We start from the raw sequence: 23,322 nt of genomic DNA on the forward strand, positions 1-23,322 counted from the left end.
GGAGGAGCCGGACCTCGAGCCGCGCCCGGTCCGTGCGGGGGGAGCCCGCGGGATTCCATGTCCGTCGAGTGGTTGCGGCGGCTGCGTCGGGGCGGCCCCACGGAACGGCCCGGAGGTGCTCAGGAATCGGCACCGCGCTCCCCCCAGCCCGCCCCGCCGCAGTACCGCCGGCCCAAGTTCCTCCGAGACGAAGAGGAGAATCCGAGGGACGTCAGGACCGTGCGGGGCACCGGGCCGGAGCGGCCGCTGCCTTGGGGTTCGGGCTATGCCGAGTGAGTGCGGCCGTTGGGGGTTACGGGGCTGGGGGCTGCGTGGGGTTACGGGGCACGAAGCGGGTGTTGGGGGGCTGCGGGCGCGGCGAGGAGCCCCCGGAGCGTCGGGCAGGGCTGAACGCGGTGATCCCCTGCCCCGGTGCGTTCGTTGCGCTGTGCGAGGCAGCGGTGGGCAGCAAACCCTCTCTGTTCTTCGGTGAAGGGAGCCCGCGTGTCCCCAGGAGATGAGCTGCAGGGAGCGGGCAGAGGGGCTTCTCGGGGTGAGCGGCACCGGAGCGCTGAGCCCTGGCAGAGCACCGTCATAGCAAAGGGAAAAACACAACCCCATAAATCTCTGCGTTTGCCTCGGTTATGGGAAGAGGGGCGTTGTGGTGGGACCGCTTTGTGAGCTGGAGGTCGTGGGATTGCAACGTTCAGGAGGTGAGCTGTGCAGGGAGACAAGGGCCCAGCGTTAAGGCCAGAAGGAGCCCTGTCACCAGCCTGGCACAGCTGCCTTGGCTGCCAGCAGGGACTGATGGAGACAGGGGTGCCCCATGACAGCTCTTTCCCCATAACTCACTGTATCCCAGGTGAAACTTTTTCCTGCTCGATTTGATGTTTAGATTCCCAGCCAAGAGATCCTTGACTTTGAGAAGGGAGCAAGCGAGCACGGGGCTGGAAGGAAGGCTGGGGGCTCACTCCCATGTTGGCTGGGCAGTGCTTCGCCCCTCAGCTGGAGTGTTTGCACCTGCAGGGTTATCAATGCTGAGAAGTCAGAGTTCAACGAGGACCAGGCGACGTGCTGCCAGATCTCCGTGCGCAGGAAGGAGCCAGGCCTGGAGGAGGACCAGGAGTGGCTGATCCTGTGCTCCACGCAGGTACGGCCCCGTTCTGAGTTCCCCCAGGTGCCCCCAAGGTGTTGCTCCATCGGCTTGGCTGGAAAAGCCAGGCAGAACACGTTCAGCACATCCTGAGTGTGAGCTGCTGTCTGCATGGCCCCTCTCCGCCTCTTTTCACTGCTTGATCTTTTTTCTCCCTTGCAGTTTTTGACTGGTTACTACTGGGCACTCTTCGATGGCCACGGTGGCCCAGAAGCTGCCATCATTGCCTCCAACTACCTGCACTACTGCATCAAGCAGAAGCTGGAGGAGGTTGCGGGGGCCATCGTGGAGCCCCTTCCCCCCATGCACTTGAGCGGGCGCTGTGTTTGTGACAGTGACCCCCAGTTCGTGGAGGAGAAGCACATCCACATAGAAGATGTGGTGGTGGGAGCCCTAGAGAATGCCTTCCAGGAATGCGTGAGTTCTTTGTCCCTGCAGCAAGGGTTCCCTTGCTCTGAGCTCTCTCATCAGGAACTGGTCAGGCACTGATTGCCCAGCTGCTTGGGTTTGCCACATGGGTAAGGGATGCTGTGCATTGGGCTAGGCTGTGGCTGCCAAATGCCACAGCCTACAGCTCCTCGAGCAGCCAGAGTGCACCCTTAAGGCGAGCTGACATCATGCTGGGTCAGTCAGCTGCCTGAGGTCTGCCTCATGGCCATTGCACTGCATTGTAATGCTGACACTGAGCAAAGCTGCAGCATCTCTGCTCCCAGGGAGTACATTCCTTCAGGGCTAGACCACGGCTATTGTTAGACTCATAGACCATATGCAAGTTTGAGATCTCTGCTATCAGTCTGTCCTTAGCACTCAGTCCAGCAGTGATAACTCTGTTGGCTGCACTGAAGCAATGCTGACCTTCACCTTGCTGATTTTCTGCTGACTGCCTCAAAGCAGTTTTAGCTCCAGATTTCTGCTAGGAGCCAGGGGGCAGCTGCAGAAAGCAGCACCCTGGTTAACATCGCTCTTCAAACTTGTTTAAACCCACAGGATGAAGTGATTGGCCAGGAGATGGAAGCCACCAACCAGACAGGAGGCTGCACTGCTCTGGCTGCCCTTTATTTCCAGGGAAAGCTGTATGTGGCAAACGCTGGGGACAGCAGGTGAGTGCAAGGAAAGGAAGAGGTTGCTTGGGAACAAGAGCTGGAATTAGCAGAGGTTTCATAGAATCATTAAGACTGGAGAAGACCATGAGAATCATCAGGTCCAACTGTCCACCCATCACCACTGTGCCAGCTGAGCCATGTCCACGTATCTACGGTTCTTGAACACCTCCAGGGATGGTGGCTGCACCACTTCCTTGTGCAGCTTGTTCCAATGCCTTACCATAAGGTTTCCAGCACCTTATGTAATTCTAGAAAAGTTAAGCATGCAGCACACTGTGGAGCTGGGACCTATTGAATGGGTGGGTGCTCTCGTGCTTTCTAGAAGGGCTTTCAGATTTCCAAGCACTAAAGCTGCCCAGCCACAGGGCAGTGCAGCAGTAAGCTGATCCTGGCAGGGGTTCAAAAGTGGGATTTGATTTCAAAGCATGTTAAACAGCTTCCTCATGTGTCTTTGGCCACCACTCCTCCAGCAGGGAGTTCTGCCATTGTTAAACCAGGCAGGCTCAGTTCTCTGCTGCAATAACACAACTGCAGTGTTAAAACACGCCAGCATTTTTAAACCCTCCTGGATGTGTGGCTCTTCTCTGGCACTGCTCTGCCACAGAGCTCTCTCAGCTGGCTGACCCTGAGGTAGCCCCAGTAACAGATCAGCAGAGGCGGGGCAGCCTTGATGGGGATGGGGCAGGATGCAGCTCAGCTCTTTGCCTCTTTTTCTCATAGGGCCATTCTTGTTCTGAAGGACACCATTGTGCCCATGAGCTCTGAGTTCACACCCGAGACAGAGAGGCAGCGACTCCAGCACTTGGTGAGTGACTCCTCTCACCCTCAGATCATCAACATGGGTCAGGGAGGGCTTGTGGCAGGAGCCAAACTGTCAGCAGCCACGGGGGCTGTGAGCAGGATTCAACTAACAGCACTTAAGTGTTGGAGATGCTCACACCCAGCTTGGCCCTTGGGATGTGTTTTCCCACTGTTGTTCCCACTTTGCAGCTGGGAGTGCAAGTCCCAGCATGCGAGCAGAGCACAGCCTTGCTGCTCACCCCTGCAGAAGCAAAGCCTGTCCATCCTATGCCTTTGTTCCCTCCTTCAGGCTTTTCTCTTCCCCAAACTCCTGGATGGAGAGTTCACGCGCTTCGAGTTTCCGCGGAGACTGAAGGGAGATGAAGTGGGCCAGAAAGTCCTGTACAGGGATTACTTCATGGAGGGCTGGTGGGTTCTCTGTGTGGGGGCAGGGACATGGCACGGGGCAGCTTTACCTGCTAGGGGCAATGGAATGCTCGAGGGGCTGTCTGAATGCAGAGCTGTTATCGTGGTAAAGGATGCTGTGAGCAGCAGGCCAGCAGTAGTTCTGCTCTGCCTGAAGAACAGGACCTTTGTAGGGAACAGCAGTGGGAGATGGTGCTGGGCTCTGCAGGCTGGGGTGGGGAGCCTCAGTACAACTGGAAGGAAATGGGGAAGGAGAAACACCCTGGCATTCAACAAGGGGTCATTCTTAATGCTACTGCTTCAGCAAGTCACCTTGAGCCTTCCTCAGTCACTCCCTGTGCATGGGGACACCACGAGTCTTGAATCACAGTTGAAATGCTCAGACTGAGTTGTACCATCAAGTCAGACACCAGATCAACACTGAATGCTCTGTTCTAGGGGATACAAGCTGGTGGAGAAAGCTGACCTCAAGTATCCTCTTGTCCACGGTCACGGGAAGCAGGTAGCTTGATGCTTTATGCCCTGGGAGGGCAGAGCAGGCTGATGGGGAGGCCGAGAGCATCCCAGCCACTCACTGGGTCACTGACTGCACACATCCAGTGTATACACACAGGGGTGGAGCAGGAAGAGCCCTGCCACTACCAGTGCCACAGCCCACGTGGCACCCCTTCGCAAAGACAAAGCACCATTTTTTTCAAGTCAGTTCAATTTTCTTCCTTGTCATCTCACACCATGAGATGACAACAGCCCTCTTGGGCTTCCTGAGGTCTGCAGGACATGCTGCTCACTACAGAACCCACCTTTGGCCTTCAGCATGAGCCTCTACCATGTCCCATATTCTCCTACCTCACCCTTGTGCTGGCTTTCCATATCCGTGCTCCTGTCAGGCCATCGCTTGTAATCACTTCTCCCCCTCTCATGCCTCCTGGGGTGGCTGTGGGTGATGTGTGGATGATGCTCCTAAAGGGCAAGTCATGCAGCTGCCTTTAAGGGAACTGTGTTCTTACATTTGTTTTGTTTGGGGCCAGGCTCGTTTGCTGGGGACTCTGTCTGTCTCTCGAGGTTTAGGGGATCATCAGCTCAAAGTCATCGACACCAACATTGAAGTCAAACCTTTCCTCTCCTGCATTCCAAAGGTTAGTCGGAACACGTGGAACTGCAGGGGGGTGGTGGAATTCAGCTGCTCCTATTTTGTAGCGACTAAGCAGGTCTCAGCCGTGCCCTTTTTCCATCCCGTTCTCTCTGCATGCTGCCCAGGTGGCAACGAGGGAACATAAAGGTTCAAAGCCCCCAGATCCCACAGTCAGCCATCCCTCAGGGAAGCAGTTACCCCCCTGCCCCCTCCTATGCACTGCAGCAAGTGGAGTTTCTGCTGGCATTCTGACCACAACGGAGCGCGCTCACCACTGGTTGCACTCACCACTGGTTGCCACCTACTTTGTTTGGAGTCTGTGATTACCCTCACATGGGGAAGCAAAGAATCACAGGGTTGCTTAATGCATCCCAAAGCCAGGTGCAATACAGGAAACATGGCAGCCCTTGGTAAATAGCTGGAGCTTTCACATGTGGAAAACCCTGTGATTCAATCCTGTGTTTTCCAGGTGAATGTATTTGACTTTGCTCTGCATGACATTAAGGAAGATGATGTCCTCATCATGGCAACTGATGGCCTTTGGGATGTTTTGAGCAACGAAGATGTGGCCCACATGGCCAGGAGCTTCCTTGCAGAAAACAGGACAAATCCCCACAGGTAACATCAGCCTCGCCCTTGCTTCCCTTCCCAAAAAACCTGTCTGGACCAAACACACACTGAGACACTTGGCTTCCAGGTCAGCTCTAGCATGGCCAAGAACTCTTTCTGGGGACTCTGGAAGGACTGACTCTTAGTATTTCTGTATCCTAAAGAAGCAGTGATAATGCTAATGTCTTCAGAAATGTATTCTGGCTCTGTAGAGCCCTGTCTCAGTGTTGTTCTTGGGGGGCAGCATTGAGTTAAACCAAAACTCTCATTTTTCCCCACTCCCAGATTTTCAGAACTGGCCAAGAGCTTGGTGTGCAGAGCAAGGGGAAAGAAGAGGGGCCACCAGTGGATGCTGGATGATAACCAGGAGGCATCCTATGATGACATCTCCGTGTTTGTCATCCCACTACACAGCAGGGTTGAAGACTGTTAGCATGACAGGCAGCATCTCAGTGCCCCCTACTGTGGTGCTTTTGGGCATCAGCACAGGACTGAGGGATTTCTGCCAGTCATGCACCCTCCTCCAGCAACACCACCTAATGCAGAACCTGAGAACGCAGAGCCAGCACTTGTGCAAGAAGATCAACAACGTGCAAGTGGGCAACAAATCGTCCCTCTTACTGCATTTACATTGCCGTGCCAATGGGAAACTGCAGAAGCAGCCACAGGAGCCAAAGACCACTGTTGATTAAGATTTAAGGACAGTGAACCTCAAAGCCACATCTCTAGCAAGCCTTCTTCCTTTTTAATATTAAAGAATGAAGATCAAGTGAGGTCCATCCAATCTTGAGGACTGGATTTTAATCAGACTCAAACTGAACATATAAGCTACAGGTGTCCCTCGTATCCATTTGCTCCATCAGCTGGAGAACTGGGAACTGCTGCAATTACCAACAGTGGTGGCCCACACCTCTTCCAGCTGAGATGGAGTCTCCACTGGAGTGGTGGATACCTGAAGAGCATTTCTGCTACACGTGATGTAGTTACTGTACAGATCTCTAACAAAGTTTAGATCAGAGCGCTCACTAACGCTTTGGGGGTCACTCTGACTACTGGCAGCGAGGCTGGTTTTGTAGCAGTGCTGATGAGAGCTGAAGTGTGTAAGGAAATGCATCAGCTGATTTCCTAGAAGAGCTCCAAGTAGAATAGAACCGGTTGTTCCATGTAGCTGGGCGCCGGTGCACGAGCGGTACACTCACTGCAACAGAAGATGCCAGGATCATCTGAGCCTTTAAAGCAGATCTCCGAGGTTTTGGGCTGTTCATTAGACAGGTAAGTTCAGGTCTGGACAAGCTTCCCATTTCACAGAATCACACAGAATCACAGAACTTCCTTTTGTGTTCGTTGTTCCTTACACAAGTTTGCCACATGACTCAGTGAAGCAGACAAACCCCATTGTCTTTTAACTGCTCGAGTTTTGTAAGGATGAGTCCTAATAAAAAATAATTTCTGTGTACCTTCTAGTTTTGTTCCCATCAGGCTTCATACAGACCTGAGATTGAAAAACAGATGGCCTTAGTAAATCACAGGGAAGTTATTGCTTCAGAATGTATTTACTGCTGCCCAGACGCTGTTTGTTGCTGGCAGCGTTCCCCAAGCAGCAATCGCCCGAGAGCTGCGTGCCAGGTTATTTCTTCAGTGCGAGGCTGGAGGCAGGAAGGAGGCAGCTTTCTCAGATATCTGCTCACGCTTTAAGCAAGCAGCATAGCAAAAATGCTTCTCTCCAGCTCCACACTCATCCTCAACTTTAAGCTGAAAGTAACACACAGGGGATGTTACCCACGTTGTCAGCCCCCATCCCCTATGGCAGCTAGACTGTAATGACACAAGTCTCCTATTACACCAGCTCAACAATCTGGTTCCCTGCTGAGAAAGAGCTCTGCTTACATCTGGATCAGCTGCCTGGGAACACTCCTCTTCCTAGGACACTGCCTAATAGGAGTGCTTCCCTATCCCCACAACCAAAGTACATTTTCCCACTCCCCTATAGGAAACCAGCAAGCCGTATCACAGCAGACAAACGTAGAGTTTACAGCACTCGGCAATCTGTCTACAAAATATTTATTGTTAACAGCCACAATATTGAGTTCTCCACATTCATGTATTTACACCCATCTGCAGATATACCACCTAGGAGTTAAAATTCACCAAACCAGCTCATAACCCAAGAGACCAGCTTTTTCTCAACAGGATCCTAGCCTGGACCCAAAAACAAGGTGGAGACTCTTAAAGTGCAAATACAGGCAGAAGCAACACTGGAGGAAGATACACTGCTGCTTCCACGTTTGTTCACTTAAGTGCTTCCATGTTCCCCAGACCAGGAGCCTCAAAAACTCCACGCCAAGTCTCCTACAGTCCAAGCAGATGAGCTCAGCCAACAGTATTATTTAGGAGCGGGCCGTCGAGTCTTGCTTTCCCTTCAGCTTTATTTTGTCCTAAAGAACAAAGGGTTGATCTAAAAGATCTCCAGTGTGGGTGGTGGGGTGTAGAATGCTGTTTCCTACTTGGCTTTACGTAAGTTTGGACACTGTTAGATCTGAGTGCTGTTTTTTAATGAGGTATGTTTCTCATTGGGGCACTCAGCTAAAGAGCACAAGAACTGTAGTCTTCTAACTTTTAGAGACACATGTAGAAGCTGGTAGCTAAGACCTTTCTTCTCCTGATCTTCCAGAAACACGGGATACCAAAGTTTCTTAATGCTACTGAGCACCTTTCCTTCTTTTAAAGGCAAATAGAAAGCATTCACTGCTATACCAACCCATAAATTTGGCTTTGCCACTGTGCAGGTGGGAGTTGGCCCTGGGAAAGCATTCCAGTTTGAACTGAGCCTTAGTGCTGCGTTGGGCACAAACTTGTGAATTCGTCTCACCCCAGAATTCCACTGATAGCCTTCAGGGATGCGTCCCTCTAGACTGGTACTTTGGTCCTCTTCTTCTGTTTTAAAAAAGCTTTTCATGCTGCAATGCACAAAGTTCTACAACACTGCAAGCAGAAGAGAACTGAATAACTGTTTTTAAACAAGCACTCAAGCCACGTCAACAAAGAACATTTTCAGAATAAAAGACTTCCAAATGCCTTCCCCTATAAAAAATAGCAGGAAAGAAACATCTGGGTGGGTATCCATTCTCTAAGGCAACAGAGTTTAAAACCATTTGCTATCGAATGTAAAAGCAGACTGTTAAAAGGTGCTACAGACCCCAAGGGGCTGTATGTTACAAACCACTGCAAAAGATAGCTGCCTACAGAAACACTGAGAAGGGTGAAATAGCACCGAGCAGCCTGAAATGCAACAACACCGAGCTTAGGAGATGGTGGTGAAAACCCAGTGGGAGCATAAGGTCAGAGATATCCACCTCCCTTTGCCCTGGGTGTTATAGGTGCTGGTGGGACAGTACTCACTGGGAAGAGGGATGCTGGTGTAGTGCTATGAATCTCTCAACTGCAGCTCTAACTGCAGAAAGGTCTGGTGAAATCAGCAGCACTGGTCTGCTGCCCCCTTCGCTCCATGCTCCACGCTTGCCAGCATTTTACATTCAGAAGGGAAGAATAGACTTTCAAGGCCATGGCCCAGCATGTAACACCAAGCACATTTAAAAAGGTAAGAATACAATAAATGCCACATTTACTCTGAGCTGGTCACTGGATGTATCTAATCAGTCAGCATCACAGGAGAAAGAACCTGGAACCAGACTTAAGACTAGAATTTGCCAGCAAGCCCCACTGGAGTGGGAGAGCACCTCTGTGGGGGTGGTCCTTGGAACAGGGCCACAGCACAACAAAGCCAGCAAAAGCACATTAAGCTTTACTTTCAATGCAATTCCATCTGGCAAATGAAGCATCACTTTTTTTGGGGGGTTGCCACAGCTGAAAACCTGCACCCCCAGTAACAAGTACACAGTGTGTGAAATAACAAACCAACTGTGCATGTTGTTGCATCAGCCAAGAGATACAGGTCTAACCCCAGTCTGGGGAGCACTTAACAGAGCTTATTTACAAACCAGGAGGGGAAAACTGCATTGGTGAAAGTGAACAGCTTTGACATCCCACAACACTGGCCCACATCACATTCTTTAATATCTAGAAGTAAAAAAATATGGCCCATTCCCACTGCCCCCCGAAAGTATTTACAAAATCAGCCAAGATGATACACAAGGAAGATACAGAGGCATACTGTGCTTTCAGTCCCAGTTTGGTTTCCCCATCTTCCTGCTGACAGACTCCTTTATTGCTTGGGACACAGACCAGACTTCAGCACTGTGTGCCCCCTTTGGGATGCTGGCAGAGCAAACAGCAGGGAGGCTTCTTAAAGCTCTGGCAGTGTCAAAGATGTGTATGGTTTGTTGCACACTAAATTGCCAAAAAAGGATGACAGGATGCATGATGTAAATGTACAGTCACCCACTCTTTCAGCATGTGTTCAATTGCAAGAGTCTCCAGCATGTGTTCTTCGAGTTGAAATCTGTCAGTGTTCACATTTGGCACAGAATTAATTTCCATCCGTAGACTGCAGTGAAACAGAGATCCCAGATGTGAAAAACATGCACTTGTAGGAAGGAACTGCATGTTCCACCTTGGAACATCAATTGTATTATGCACTTAAAGGAGGAGAATACAAAATTACAGCTTAAAAACTGCCACAAGCATTCTGTAAATAAAGCAGACTCCCCTGCTTTCATAATACTGTGCCAGTTTCAACTTCAGCTGAAGCCTGCTGGGCATGGTCTGCAAGGTAAGGAAGTGTTGTATGTCACTTCTGAACATGCTAGGAGGTCAATTGAAGGAGTCCTTGGAGAGGAATGCAGCCAATAAGGTAAGACATATGGAAACATATACAGGAATGGGATCAGAGTCTAGAAGATGTAGGCAATTCCAATACTATCCTTGCAAGAATACACTGCTGTTAGCAGCATGGAAAATCATCTGACAGTAGCTGCAGTGTAGGAATTAGTCATCAATAGTCGGCAACCAGAAGGCCTACAAGAGAGGAAAGAAAGAACATTTGTCACTGAGCAGAATGCAAACATCCTACAGCACAAGTCAGGAGCTGCTCGTGCCTCCCTTCTATAAGCAGGCAGGCAGAGACACAGGAGAGGCAGCAACACCCTCCCAAGGGTTTAAACCCTTTCTGAACCTGCTGTGGTTTGCACTGCATGTTCTGCAGAGCAAAGCCAGCCTTAAGCAGAATGAAAATGCTGTGTGCAGCAACCAAAGAAATTCACACTTCTGCATTCATTCACCGCTCCGCCTTCACGCATGCGTCCAAACATTTTCCTGCCAGTATCACAGCATCACAGAATTGTAGGGGTTGGAAGGGACCTCCAGAGATCATTGAGTCCAACCCCCTGCCAAGCAGCTCCCTACACCAGGTAGCAAGGTAGCAGTACTTGCTGTGCTGCCCCATGTACCTACCTGAGGTGAGGTGCAATAAAAGTTTGCTAGAGGCCCACCTCTCAGAAAGCCCAAGGAAAAGCCCATTGGTGCCACAGAACCTTCTCAGATTCCTTTCCAAAAAGGTAAGGGCATCATAGGACTAGGAGGAAGTTCAGTGGTTTTCTTACCATATTTGAACACGCGCTAGCGAAAGTCATGAATTTGGGGTTGAACTGCAGACACGTTATGGGACCTGTGTGTTTCCCATCCAGTACTGCCACTTTCATCCCACTTTCCCCGTTCCAAACGTGAATCTTCCCATCCTCTGATCCTGCAGGCAGGAGTGGAAAACAAAACACAAAACATACATCGGGGAGGCCAACAGGAAAATTCAAGTTCAACCTGTCTGTGAACTGAAGGAACAAGCACACCTCCTCTTCTCAGCTTAACTTTTACTTTTCCGAAAGTATCACTACAGCATTTACAAAACGTGGCTACTGCCACACATTTGCATCCAACAGATGGTTTGTGTCTTTGCTCTGTGGAGACCCAACGCAGTGCAGCACTGTTCTGCCAAAGAGATTAATGACCACCATCGCTGATCTGAAGAGGAGAGCTCAAGTGACCAAATGAGGAGCAAAGACCACTGGCAGCTTGCACTCGTATATGCGAGGCCAAAAGCTGAGTGCAGGAACCACTGTCCACAGAAGTGCTCATTTCAGGCACAGGATAAGCGTGTCATTACGTGTGCAAACTAATGAAAGCAAAGGTCTCAGTGACCTATGCCAAATACCAGAAGCTTCACTGGAAATGTCGGCTCCCCACATTGCTGCAAACAAGAGGCTGTTCACTTTAAAATGCATTTTGCAAGCATTGTTATTTGTGAGGTGAACTCTGAAGCTGGAGGCTGAACCTTTTTGTAACTCAGCTCTGGTTTAGTCTCCTTTTAAACCAGGTTCCCAATAAAAAAAATGCAAGGAATTTCTTCTGTTCCTGTATTTACACCCAGCCTTCCAGGAAGAAAAAAAATTAAGGAGCACAAGTTATAACTTCACCATATTTAAAATCTGAGCAGAAATCTGCATTTGGGAACTTTTCTCACTAAAAATTTCATTTAGAAGGCCACAGTAGGAACATGAGTTTGTTCAGTAAAGTGCTTTCCAAAGAGAAGGATGAAGAAAGCAAGAACAATCCCTTCTCTGCAAGAAGAAAATTCTCAGGCAAAACTTTCTGCAGTTATGTCACTCACTTGCAGGCTCACTTCAGATTTGTTCTCAAAGATGCTGAGCCAATTACCAACAAAACAGAAAATCCCTGTCAATGTGAAGAAAGAAAATCCCTGTCAATGTGAAGAAAGCTAACAAATGCACTGTATTATTTAAATATTTTCTGCTTCCCAACACTGATGTAATTGGTGTCCTAAACAACATACAGCACTGAAATTTCTTCTGAGGAGAGTATCTTACCTATCATGATGAACTGAGAGTCTGGTGTGAAGGACGCCTCCAGCGTGACAGCCTTACTGTTGTTATACCCCTATGGCACAAAGCAGAAGATGTAGTAGTGCACTCAGTAATCTCCCAACCAAAGGGCAGAGCCCCTCTATGACACCACACAGCTCTGTGTGCAGAGGGGCAAGAAGGACACTGGGTTTTGTGATACCCCAAACCAGCTTATCTCTAAGGTCCCTTCCAAACCAAGCCATTCTATTGACTTCAATGTCAAGTTCCAAGCAGGTAACACAGGCACCGTGCTCACCCCAAAAGTATGCAGGACTGCTCCTTTAAAGGCATCAATCAGTCGAATGAATCCTCCATTAGTTGATATCAGGATGAGTTTGCCATCGTTACTGAACTTCAGGCCCGTCCACTCACACGTGCGGTCGTACTGCATCTTAAACGTCGCAAACGGCCCCTGCAAAGGGAAGAAGTTCCAGAGTTATAAGAGAAAATCTTTAGGCCTGAAATATCAGACAAGGGAAAATGTCGCACTTAAAACACGCTGCTGGATGTTTAAGTTTCAATGAAATATGAATCCGCGGTTTTCAAAGCTGAAAGAGCCACAAGTAGGGGGTTTCAGTATCTGATTTCCCTTACTCTACTACATTTAACAGTAGAAATACATTTAAGGGAATGCTGGAGCTTGAGTTTTCAAAGAAAGCCAACTGAAGTTAGAAAGAGCCTGAGGCAGTGTTGCTGGCATCTGAATTTCATTATTCTCTTTGGTATTTCCATCCTCTGAAGGTCTCAGCTCCACCTTTCCAGTGATCTTCCAGATTAAGCAGCAAGGAAAACAACAACAGAAACCCTGAATGTGAGATTGGAACAGGTGAAAGAGTTGCAGAAATCAACTCCCACAAGTGTTTGGGAATGGATTTCAGGACCTGTTGACAGCACATACTGTCCATCAGACACACCAAGCAAAACCCCCACAGGTGCCAAGCACAGACACCCCAGAGAGCAAGCTGGAGCAAACAAAGCCTCTGAGCACTGAGCTTGTGTCACTTCTTGCAAGCTAAAAAGTGTAAGAAACAACATAAGGGTAGCTCACCTTGTCAAAAGAACGGAGATCATAAAGCTTCACCATTTCAGAATTGACTCCAGCAGCAAAAATCAACCCTTCTGGGTCAAAAGAGCAAACTGGTTTCCCCTGGAGATGCATTAAACCCTAAAACAGAGGAAGCCCACATTATTTTCATGAAGTGGTGCTCATATTTCCTCCACCACCCCCAGAGCCCACTGCAAGCAGGTCAGAAGCATACAGGCTGAGTTTCTGTTATGAATATTGACATCTCCCTACATTGCTAAGTCAGCCTATCAAATGCAACTCGACTACTTCAAAACATCACACCGAGCTTCCAGTTTGGTGCAATGACAAAGTTTACACTGGAACAAACTGAGATCTCCTTGCAGCTGTCACTTACTCAAAGTAATGAGAGGAGAGAGCATGCTGTAACTGTATTAGCACCCACAAGAGGCAGTTGCACAAAAAAGTGCTGCTGAAATTGACAGCAATGTGCAACCAATTTTGGCAAGAGGGGGAAAAAAGCTATTTTTGAAGCAGATAGAAACAGCTCTGGTAAACACCACTGCAGAACTTTCCATCCCAACTTCATGAAACCTCAAACCTTCCAGATGTCAGCAGAGCATTTTTATGGCTTAATGTGAATTTTTCCTCAGCTCACACTAGGAAAGACTCAAGAGAATCTGACGAAAGCCAACAAGATGGGATTTCTGTGTACTGACTGGCAAGGCTGCGTGTCAGCCAAACATTTCTATGTAACTGCTCATCAACAAGAACACATCTTTGATTAAATCAGCAATACAGTTAAGCTTCTACATTCAGCATAATACTGTCCCTCAGTAGCCTTTGCTATTCTTTTTCTAGTTTAGGTCAGCTTTTCCCTGAAACTAAGCAGTAAGTTAGCCAATACAAAGAATGCCCACAATCAGGACATCTTTAGTTTCATGATAATGTTTCAGCAGCTACAGCTGCCATCTCATGGGCAAACCAAAAATTACAAGCAACAGCTCCTCAACCTGTTTCTTAGCATTTGCTGCCTGCAGCTTCCAGTTGCAGCTCCTGGTACAGTTATTCTTACCACTTCAAACTTTGGTGTCACAGCCCTGTCACTGCAATTACAACCTTAGTATTCGTTGCAACTCCAAGACCGAAACTCATCCCATGGCAAATTCAGACACTGGCATAAAACACACAGTCCCAGAAAAAAGCAAAAACATTAGCAAAAATAAAAAGCTTACTTCTAGGGCAGCTCTTTTTAGTGAAAGATGTAACCTTTCATCTCCTTTTTCATTGACAGTTATATCATCTGAAATCAGAAAGCAGCCCTCTTATATGCAGCCCCACTGAGATGAGGGCACACTGCCACGTTACCTACAGGGATGAAATAGCTCATCACCACTGAAAGCTGGAGATTTACTCCCAGTCCTGCTGTCAGTTTGGGCACTTTTTATTTTTTTTCCACTCTATGTAAGCTTGTTTCCACTAAAAGCAAAACAAAATAAACCCCAAACACAGAAAACCACTCTTTCAAAATAAGTAAATAAAAATGATAGGGCTTTTCTTTCCTTTTAGAAAGCTGCATCTGCTCACAGCCAGGTCTGATGAGCAATAAAGGCAATGGAAGTAAACAGACCATACAGTTGCTGTGTTACTTTACATCATCCATTTCTTCATCCAACTTCACTGCATCAGGGCATCAGATTTAAACACAAATGCACAATGAACACTCAAAAGGCATCTCCCAGCACCCCTTCTGTGCAGTGATGCTGGCTAAGAGAACACTTTCTGCATGGGGGAGCAGCCTGATGTTTTATCAGTTGTGGTGTTATGTCTTGCTCTTCACAGTGCTTCTCCAGTGCAGAGACATAAGTGGAAGCAAGTGGAGTTACACAGTGTGACATGCTTAATTGAAATAATTAAGAATCTTTTTGAGACCTCTTGATCAAGACTCCTTCAGAACGCCAAGAAGGTGTTAATGCTGAACGAGCAACAGTATTTCTCTTTCACACATCCATTTGCACCTTTCCAACTGAGAACAGAACACACAAATACACGCATTGATCTGATATCTCACCTGACAATTCGGAGAGCGAAGATCCCAGAGTCGAATAGTTTTATCCAAGGATCCAGAAATAAAAGTATCATCCACTGGAGACATTGAAAGGGCAACCACTCTGCAACACAGAAGGTAAGATGCATCAAAGACACACAAAAGGAGTCGATGAAGCAACTCCTACCTCACCAGCTGTGTGCAAGCTGGCATTGTATGGTGTTGCTATTCAACAGTTCTACAGAGCAAAAAAGAAAAGGAGGACTGACTGGAGTGTAACACAGCTCAAGTTCAGCACAAGCACCATTTCACCCTGTCAGTTTCTCCTGAAATGCACCAATCCACATCTTACCTCTTGGTGTGCCCAGGAAAATAGCGAATGTATTTGTTGTCATGCAGCGACAGGTACCGGATTGTATCTGAAACCATAAACAAACCATCAGCTTTATTACACCACAAACTCAACATTATCTTACAGCTGCCACACAGTTAACTTGTTCCCCACAGCAATAGTGAGTAAGCCTGGTCAGCTGAGCTCAAGTCAGACCTGAAACCCAATCAAGTCAAAAACAGACATAAAGCAACTTGGCTTCCACTGCAGAAGGGGAAGTCAAGCAACAGAAAGGATACTTTGTGCACTCTGAAGTAATATCACATCTTTGAAAGGGAAAAATGTCCTGCAGTTTATGCACATTAATTGCAAAGCTGCTCAAATTAAAGCAGCAGCAGGTTTTACTCCAGCACTCTCACAAAACCAGAGCTTTGCAAAGTTGATGCTACTGCTTTTATTCTTGCTTGACAGAAGGAAGATTTCTGTCTTACCTACATACCCATCCTTCAAGTCAGTCTCCACCTGAACAGTAAAGCTCAGGAAATGTGTGAATTTATCCAGAGAGAAGAAAAAATATGAACTTCAAGGCCAGGACAAGACCATTAAAAAGATTAATTGAGAGCAGCACTAAAGCATTTATCAATTAATAATTTTATTGAGCAAAGGCCAGAAGTACCCAGAATTTTGGAAGGCACTGTTGAGACTTTCACCCAAGATTAAAATAAATCTTTGTAAGAGGAAGCAATTTGCTGATTTATTAGAGCACAGAAGTGAATTTTTTTTAACCTTTATATGCAGACACATTTGAACAAAGAAACACGAAAAGCAGAAGTCAAACATCTGACATCTAAAAGCAGCTTTCAGACAGAAGGACTAACAAGACAGCATCATCCAAATTACTTTTAACACCAGCTGAAGGGAACTAGTTTGAGCTCCTGCTAACTGGAAAAGATTGGCCTGATGCATCTGCTCCACAGTGCTGTGTGACTGCATACTGCTGTAGTGATGAGGAGTGCTGAAGCTCCAAGAAACCAAGGGAAAACTCACAAGAACAAGGTCAAAGGGATGCAATACACATGGAGCATTTTAACACTTGAGAGTTGCAGCATCTGGGGCTTTTTGAAATGATTATTCTGCAAAATTTGGGATCTGTGGGAAAAACGACTGAGTTACCATTTCTGTTTGAGATCAGAGTTCTGAACCAGCCTCTGGTATTTGGCAGTAAAATTAAGGCTGACTTGATCAAGCAGGAAACACAACGCTGGCGACACGCTGCTCTGAATGGCTTTAAGTGACCTCAGGTGACTGTTAAAATGAAAATCCCTAAAACCAGCACCACATCCCATACTGACTGGGACTGGAGCTCCAATCATGCTGATAAGGCACACCTCTGGATTTTCCTGTGAGAATATCATTACCTGATATCCCAAGTGTCCTTGCAGAATTCATCCTTCCTTGCAAATAACCCTCTGATCCTTCTTGTTGGCAGCGCTCTGTCCCAGGCAAGGCAGTGGCCTGTACAGTTATCTCCTGTACCGGGTGGTATCATAGACCCTCAAACTGTACAAACTACTACCTCAGCCTGGAATCAGGCAAGAGGAACTGCATTCCAAGGTCTCGAGATCTTCAGAAATGAACAGATTGGTGCAAGTCCAACGCTGGGGAGTGAGGGATAGCACTCCAGAACGTTCCAGGGTCGCCGCACGGAGGGTTACCACACACCTTGCCCAAGAGCATTAGCTGCTACTGAGGATGTGGAGCCCTACAGCACTGTTGGTCTAAATCTCACAAGCATTTTCACATTCTACTTTTTTCTTTCATTCTAATAACTGTTTCTTTTATTCTAATCAATTCTAATTCTATGTTTATCCTAATGCTTTCCTTCAGCATCAGCACTTGTTAAACTCTCGCTCCTTAAAAACATACCAGTGCTTGTAAACAAGGGCTCTCAACTGAAAACAGCATTAAAAATGTTAAATTAAGTATAAACTGAAATAACAGCCAAGCCAGAGCTTCTACAGAACAAAGTAATTCTATAAACAAAACAAGTATGCTGGCCGTGAAACAGACTGAAGGGCCAGTGCTTCAGCCCCACTCATCATTCTTCTACATCACCAAAACCTGTTCCATCACAAACTTGCTTATTTCCAGAGAAAGCTAGGCCTGAAGGTGTAGTCTAACTTGACTTCCAAACTCTCAACGTCCACCTGCTCCAGATTCATATTCACTTAATTCCACTGACATCCTAGCACCTGTCAAACACCAGCATCTCCACCTTTAAGCTCTACATCTGCAATAGAAAAAGCAAAACTACTAACTCAGAAATCAATGAGTTTATAAACGCAATGTCAGAGCCAATTTAAGCAGTGCTGTGCTAAGAGACACAGTCAATGAAGAACTCCTGGCAGACACTACCAACAAAACTGACACAAACTGCTCCAAACCAACGGACTGCAGTTTTTCTCGCCTTGAGAAGAAGCAGTGCCCTATGGAAGGATTGGCCTTCTCTTTATGCAAGTCCTAAACTGGACTTCTAGATTAAATTCAAATCCTATCGTTGATAGTCATGAAGGTCTAAAAAGCCCTTCAGTGTCATTGATCTGAAGAATGTGGCTGCTGCAGATAGAGACTGTGGGAAAAACAGCACGGAAACCAATTTTCTGTGTGTGCCTATTACAAGGACAAAAGCAGTGGGGCTCATGAACTGAAACAGCTTATCTCAAAAGAGCTCTGCGACCTCCTGGGTGTGGTTGGTGGGTTGCCAAGTTACCTGAGCTCTCTGTCATCTCTGCTGCAGAACATTCCCTTTCTTCGCAGCTGACCTGTGCATCAGGCATTTAGCCCGCCCTCTGCTGCATCCTCTTCCTTCCTCACTTCACAAGAGCAACATAAGGCACAGAGGCTGATTACAGTGGTATCAACCAACAAAATGAACTGCGAGTTTTTATTTTTTCTTGAACTCCCCAGGGTCAAGAAGTGAAAGTTCATCTCGCTCACAGCACCTCCACAACTCACAACAGTACGCTTGAGAGAATTTCACTGAGCTGTGCATTAGACTTGAACATCAAATCCCCCGTGGCAGCATGCTCACCGCCTAAAAGCTGCTGCAAATTTTTGCCAGCCCTGCTATTTACACCCATGCACATCACTTCAAGCACACGTGGATTAAAAACGCTCAACTATGGCAGATCACTCACCATCTATCTTGTTGGAGCTGTACACAACTGTGTTGGCTGCGTGTGTGTATCTGATGAGGTCCACTCCGTACTTCTTACTGTACAGCGTTCTCTTCGGCCTGTTAAAGGAAGCAGAAATAACTGCCCTCACACAGAGCTCAAACCGAAACTGAGCCCATTAGCAGTGCCTGTTTTCATTACAAGATTGCTTCAGTCAGATGTTTTTATGCAATGAAAGAAAAGCATTTATATTTCATTTTCAAACAAGTACCTTAGTACCATCTCCCAGAGCATCCCTTGGCTTGAGCTCCCTGGGATGCCAACAAAACCCACTTATGAGTCTCCTCCCAACATTCTTTTTCCCCACGTATACAAATGAAGAGCTGGGGCTGCTAGAATAAGAAGCCTTTAATGTCAAGCAGCACTGCCTCATCAGCACCTGGCCAAAATCCATCTGCTGCGTGTTTTAGATTCTGATTTTGTCTTTTTGTCTTCAAAACCTCAGAGATCTCATTCAGAATGACTTCCTGGTATTAAGACAAATGCATATCAGTGCTATAAGAAAGCAGTGGTAACATAGGGACTCTCAAACTGCTGGAGAACTGAATTATACCCAAATCCTGTATCAGTTACAGCATGAAACTCGAGTGTAACATCGTGTGACAAAACTGGAGACATTCAAGAGAGCAGACACACAGAGCTGGTTGTTGAGGGTCTGGTAAGCAAGGAATATACTGCAGTAGTAGAAAGAACTGCAAAGGAAGTGTAGAAGCAGCAGTTTAAGTGTATCTCTCTGCAGCAGCAGAACTGAAAAGCGGTGCAGGCTCTCCAGCACCTTCCTTCCTCTTTCTTCCCCAGCTGAGGCAGCACAGTGGTTTCTGAGCTGGGCAATGGACCAGGATGGGTTCTGATATCAACGTAAGCAATAAAGCAATCTCTTCAGTGAGTTGCTTCTAAGCCACTCCCATAAAATATCTTACTACTGCAAACTAAAGGTAACAGCATGCAAATGGAAACAAAACAAGAGCAGTTTAAACCAATACTGCTGCCAAAGAGCAGTTCACCAGATCACACCCTCAGACAAGGTATTTCTAAAACACTCAACTGCTTCCTTGTGTTCTTTAGCTCCAAAGCAACACACCCAAACAATAACAGGAGCTGGAGATGTTTCCTATCAGAACAAAAATAGACATTAATCTTAAAGATCAGCTCTCAAACAGCAGAAGCCACAAGACTTCAAGTGAACTTGCTGAAGAGAAGCTTCCATTAACTGAAAGTCAATACAGCACAAATCATGCAAAGCCCTCCCTCACTTCTACCCCTTGCACCAAATCCCAACAGATTCTTCCTCACTTCCTTCCAGTTGATTTTTACATCAATTTCAAAAGCTTCGCAGATGCAAAGATGCTACAAAATGAAAACAGAACACACATAACAAGCTTTAAAGTACAGAATTTAAATCTGGATAACTGAACTCTGTAATCTTGTGCCTGATGTGCTCCCACCTCAGCTATGCTGCTGAGCACCTACAAACAGCTTAGGTGAGAAGAGACCTTCCACGCTGTAGTAAAGAATATCTACGTGCTCTGAACATGAATAATGCCATGATTATGTGTAGATGTGTTTTAAGGAAGGTGAATATGTAAGCTGATACAAGCAGCAGCCAGTCCCTTCATGCATTAGATTGCCAATCTAGCCAGCCTAACTGCAAATCAAGCAATACTGCCAAAGCAAAGCGCCCCAGAATAGCAGTCTAGTCTGCTACAATGAAGAAACAGAGCAGGCAAGGCTGGTATCTGCAGCTGTATAGTATGCTATGGCTCCTTCTGGTAAAAACAGCACCCAGAACCGGAGCCACCAAACGTTTGGTGAACACCACGGCTAAGCAAGAATCCAGCTCCATCACCTCTTGATTTGTATGAATAAAACACAACTGCTACACACTAAGATACAAGCTGAACCCCTGCTAAGCCATCTTTGTATCACAGCAGGGTTGCAGACCCACAGCCATGAGCCTCCAGCTGAAGTCCCACAGGCTGCCAAAGCTCCCCATACATACAGCCTGAGGCTCGCTTCCATGGCTTTGGTTACACAGCTCTTACATTGACGTGGCTTATTTGTAGTGGCAAGGCAAACAAGATGAGTGCATGCCTAGAGTATAACTACACACAGATGCACTTCCTATGCAGTCAACAGAACACCTAGCGGGGTGGAGGGGGATTGTCACTTCTATTTACATGTTCCAAACGCCATATAAACGCATCCTGAAACATGGGTTGCCCTGATGAAACCGTCGGGCTGCAGCAGAAAGTCATCAGGCTTCTACACTTACCATAGTTAAAGCAAACCTAAAGCACACATCAGTAACAGGCAGAAATGGCGATGGAAGGACCAAATGCCTCCCAACACATCAAACGATTCTTTACAACACTGAAAGGGTAAGAGCAGTCAATAAAGCCTGCATGAGCATCACCACCCCCCTGCTGCTGTATGTAACTAGGATCGAGAACGCAATCCGGAGCAGGCACCATGCACATAGCCTTACCTACTCTTATAAAAGTGAACACAAATTCACTTCAAGCAGAAGTTTGCAGTGTCAGATTGAGAAGAGCAACAGTTCTCACTTGAAATATCAGCTAACTGAACAGAAGCCTAAAAAAATAAGTAGTCTACAAAATCAAGAGAATATGCAGGATGCAGTCTTTCAAATACACCACCTATGATGCCTTAGTCTGCTTGAAAAAACAACAGGGCTAGAAGTGCCAGGCTGCACTGACACATTAGCCAGCGGAACAATTTTTTGCTCTGCTGCATTATCACCCCGTCATTTTCATACTCTGTCCTACAATAGACACACAAGTTTCCCTTTCACTTTTTGTATGTATGTTATGCTTAAAAACATTCCAAATCAATATCAAAGCCACGCCAATTACTCTTTCAGAGCTTTCAGTTATCTCAACATCGTAACTGTTCCATTTTAATGGACTAATGACATCACTGTGAAGCACCCGTTTGCCCCAGAGTACAAATTTGCTCACTTGTCAAAACATACACCATCAAAGTTATCCAAGTCTTATTCGTGTGTTTTTAATCTTCTGAACAACAGCACTGTTAGCCAATGGCTGCAGAGGTTTCTGGGGTTTTGTTCTTAAGACAGAAAGAGTGCTGCATGATCAATGAAATGATTCTGTTCAACAGGAAACCAACACGCCTTAGTTTTAGTCTATTAGCACAAAGTAGCATCATAAATAAGCATCTTGATTGATTAAATACACATCACATAACCACAGAATCACCAACGTTGGAAAAGACCTACAAGATCATCCAGCCCAACCCTCCACCTGTCACCAACAGATCTCACTAAACCATGTCCCTCAACACAACTCCTAAACGTTTCTTGAACACCTCCAGGGTCGCTGACTCCACCACCTTCCTGGGCAGCCCATTCCAGTGCCTGACCATTCTTCTGGAAATTAGTATTTCCTAACATCCAGCCTGAATCTCCCCTGCACTTGAGTCCTTTCCCTCTGGTTCTATCACTAGTTACACAAGAGAAGAGGCCGACCCCCAGCTCACTGCAACCTCCCTTCAGGTAGTTATAGAGTGATAAGGTCCCCCTGAGCCTCCTCTTCTGCAGACTCAACAATCTCAGTTCCCTCAGCTACTCCTCATGAGACTTGTGCTCCAGACCCCTCACCAGCTTAGCTGCCCTTCTCTGAACCCACTCCAGGGCCTCAATGTCTTTCTTGCAGTGAGAGGCCAGAACTGAACATTGAACTCGAGATGCGGCCTCACCAGAGCCAAGTACAGGGGGACAATTACTTCCCTACTTCTGCTAGCAACACTATTTCTGATACAAGCCAGGATGCCATTGGCTTTCTTGGCCACCTGGGCACACTGCTGGCTCGTAAAGACACGCAAGTCATGTATATTCCAACCAACATTTACAGATAAAAGTAGGAACGCAGAATCATTATGGTTTTAACCTCTTGAGATCATTGAGTCCCATTCCCACCTGCCCACATCCCTCAGTGCCACATCCCGCAGTTCTGTAACACCTTCATGGACTCTGATTCCCCCAGGTCACCGGGCAGCTGTGCCAGAGCACATTCTCCCAGTACCCAACTAGAAAAAAACACAGAGCACTGCACTCCACCCTCACTCACAACACACCTCAATGACACAACAGTCCCATTCAGGAACAGGGTTTTATTGAACGCATCCCCAGGCTACTATAAGTTACAGTAATCAGACAGCCAGCCTTGTTCACCTTTATTTACACAACAGCCGAATGCAGATACTTAACACAGCGCTGCTCGCAGCAATTATCCGTGTTTTAGCGAGGCGAAGAAGCCAGTTTACACGCTCGTACCGACCCGCAAGGCTGGGATTCGATCCCTAAGCAGCGTGCGCCTCGCTGCAGCGAGATCTCCCCTCGCGCAGCCACCGGGGCCAAACAAGGCGCAACGCCCCGCCGCCCCGCGCTGCTCCCACCCCGCGGCCCGCAGCCCCGGGCCCGAGACACTCACTTGCCCTCCTGGCAGTCGTACAGCACGATGGAATCGTCGTCGCTGCTAGAAATGACGGTCTCGCCATTGGGACTGAAGTCGAAGCAGTTGATCTTGTCCGAGTTCTCGCGGAACACCTTGGCCACGCGGAAGCTCCGCAGGACGTTGTCCGTCAGCTTCAT

At 47.2% G+C, this 23,322-nt stretch overlaps 2 protein-coding genes across 2 annotated transcripts; one reads left to right on the top strand and one right to left on the bottom strand.

Moving 5' to 3' along the window:
• Nucleotides 1-57: 57 nt before the first annotated feature.
• Nucleotides 58-5,615, top strand: PPM1M (protein phosphatase, Mg2+/Mn2+ dependent 1M; the record flags this gene model as incomplete). Its single annotated transcript, XM_079540602.1, has 10 exons — nucleotides 58-272; nucleotides 1,006-1,129; nucleotides 1,295-1,549; nucleotides 2,120-2,232; nucleotides 2,956-3,040; nucleotides 3,326-3,444; nucleotides 3,880-3,943; nucleotides 4,470-4,577; nucleotides 5,043-5,191; nucleotides 5,468-5,615. 10 exons carry the CDS (start codon nucleotides 58-60, stop codon nucleotides 5,613-5,615), a joined length of 1,380 nt encoding a protein of 459 aa, XP_079396728.1.
• Nucleotides 5,616-10,126: 4,511 nt separating this feature from the next.
• On the bottom strand, nucleotides 10,127-23,322 carry WDR82 (WD repeat domain 82; the record flags this gene model as incomplete). The annotated part of the gene is made up of 9 exons (XM_079540397.1): nucleotides 10,127-10,156; nucleotides 10,741-10,883; nucleotides 12,019-12,088; nucleotides 12,311-12,466; nucleotides 13,103-13,219; nucleotides 15,150-15,249; nucleotides 15,478-15,544; nucleotides 18,654-18,751; nucleotides 23,162-23,322. The coding sequence occupies 9 exons, from the start codon at nucleotides 23,320-23,322 to the stop codon at nucleotides 10,127-10,129; spliced, it is 942 nt and encodes a 313-aa protein (XP_079396523.1).

This window comes from Tetrao urogallus (assembly GCF_951394365.1).
Source record: "Tetrao urogallus genome assembly, chromosome: 10".
Classification (NCBI taxonomy): domain Eukaryota; kingdom Metazoa; phylum Chordata; class Aves; order Galliformes; family Phasianidae; genus Tetrao; species Tetrao urogallus.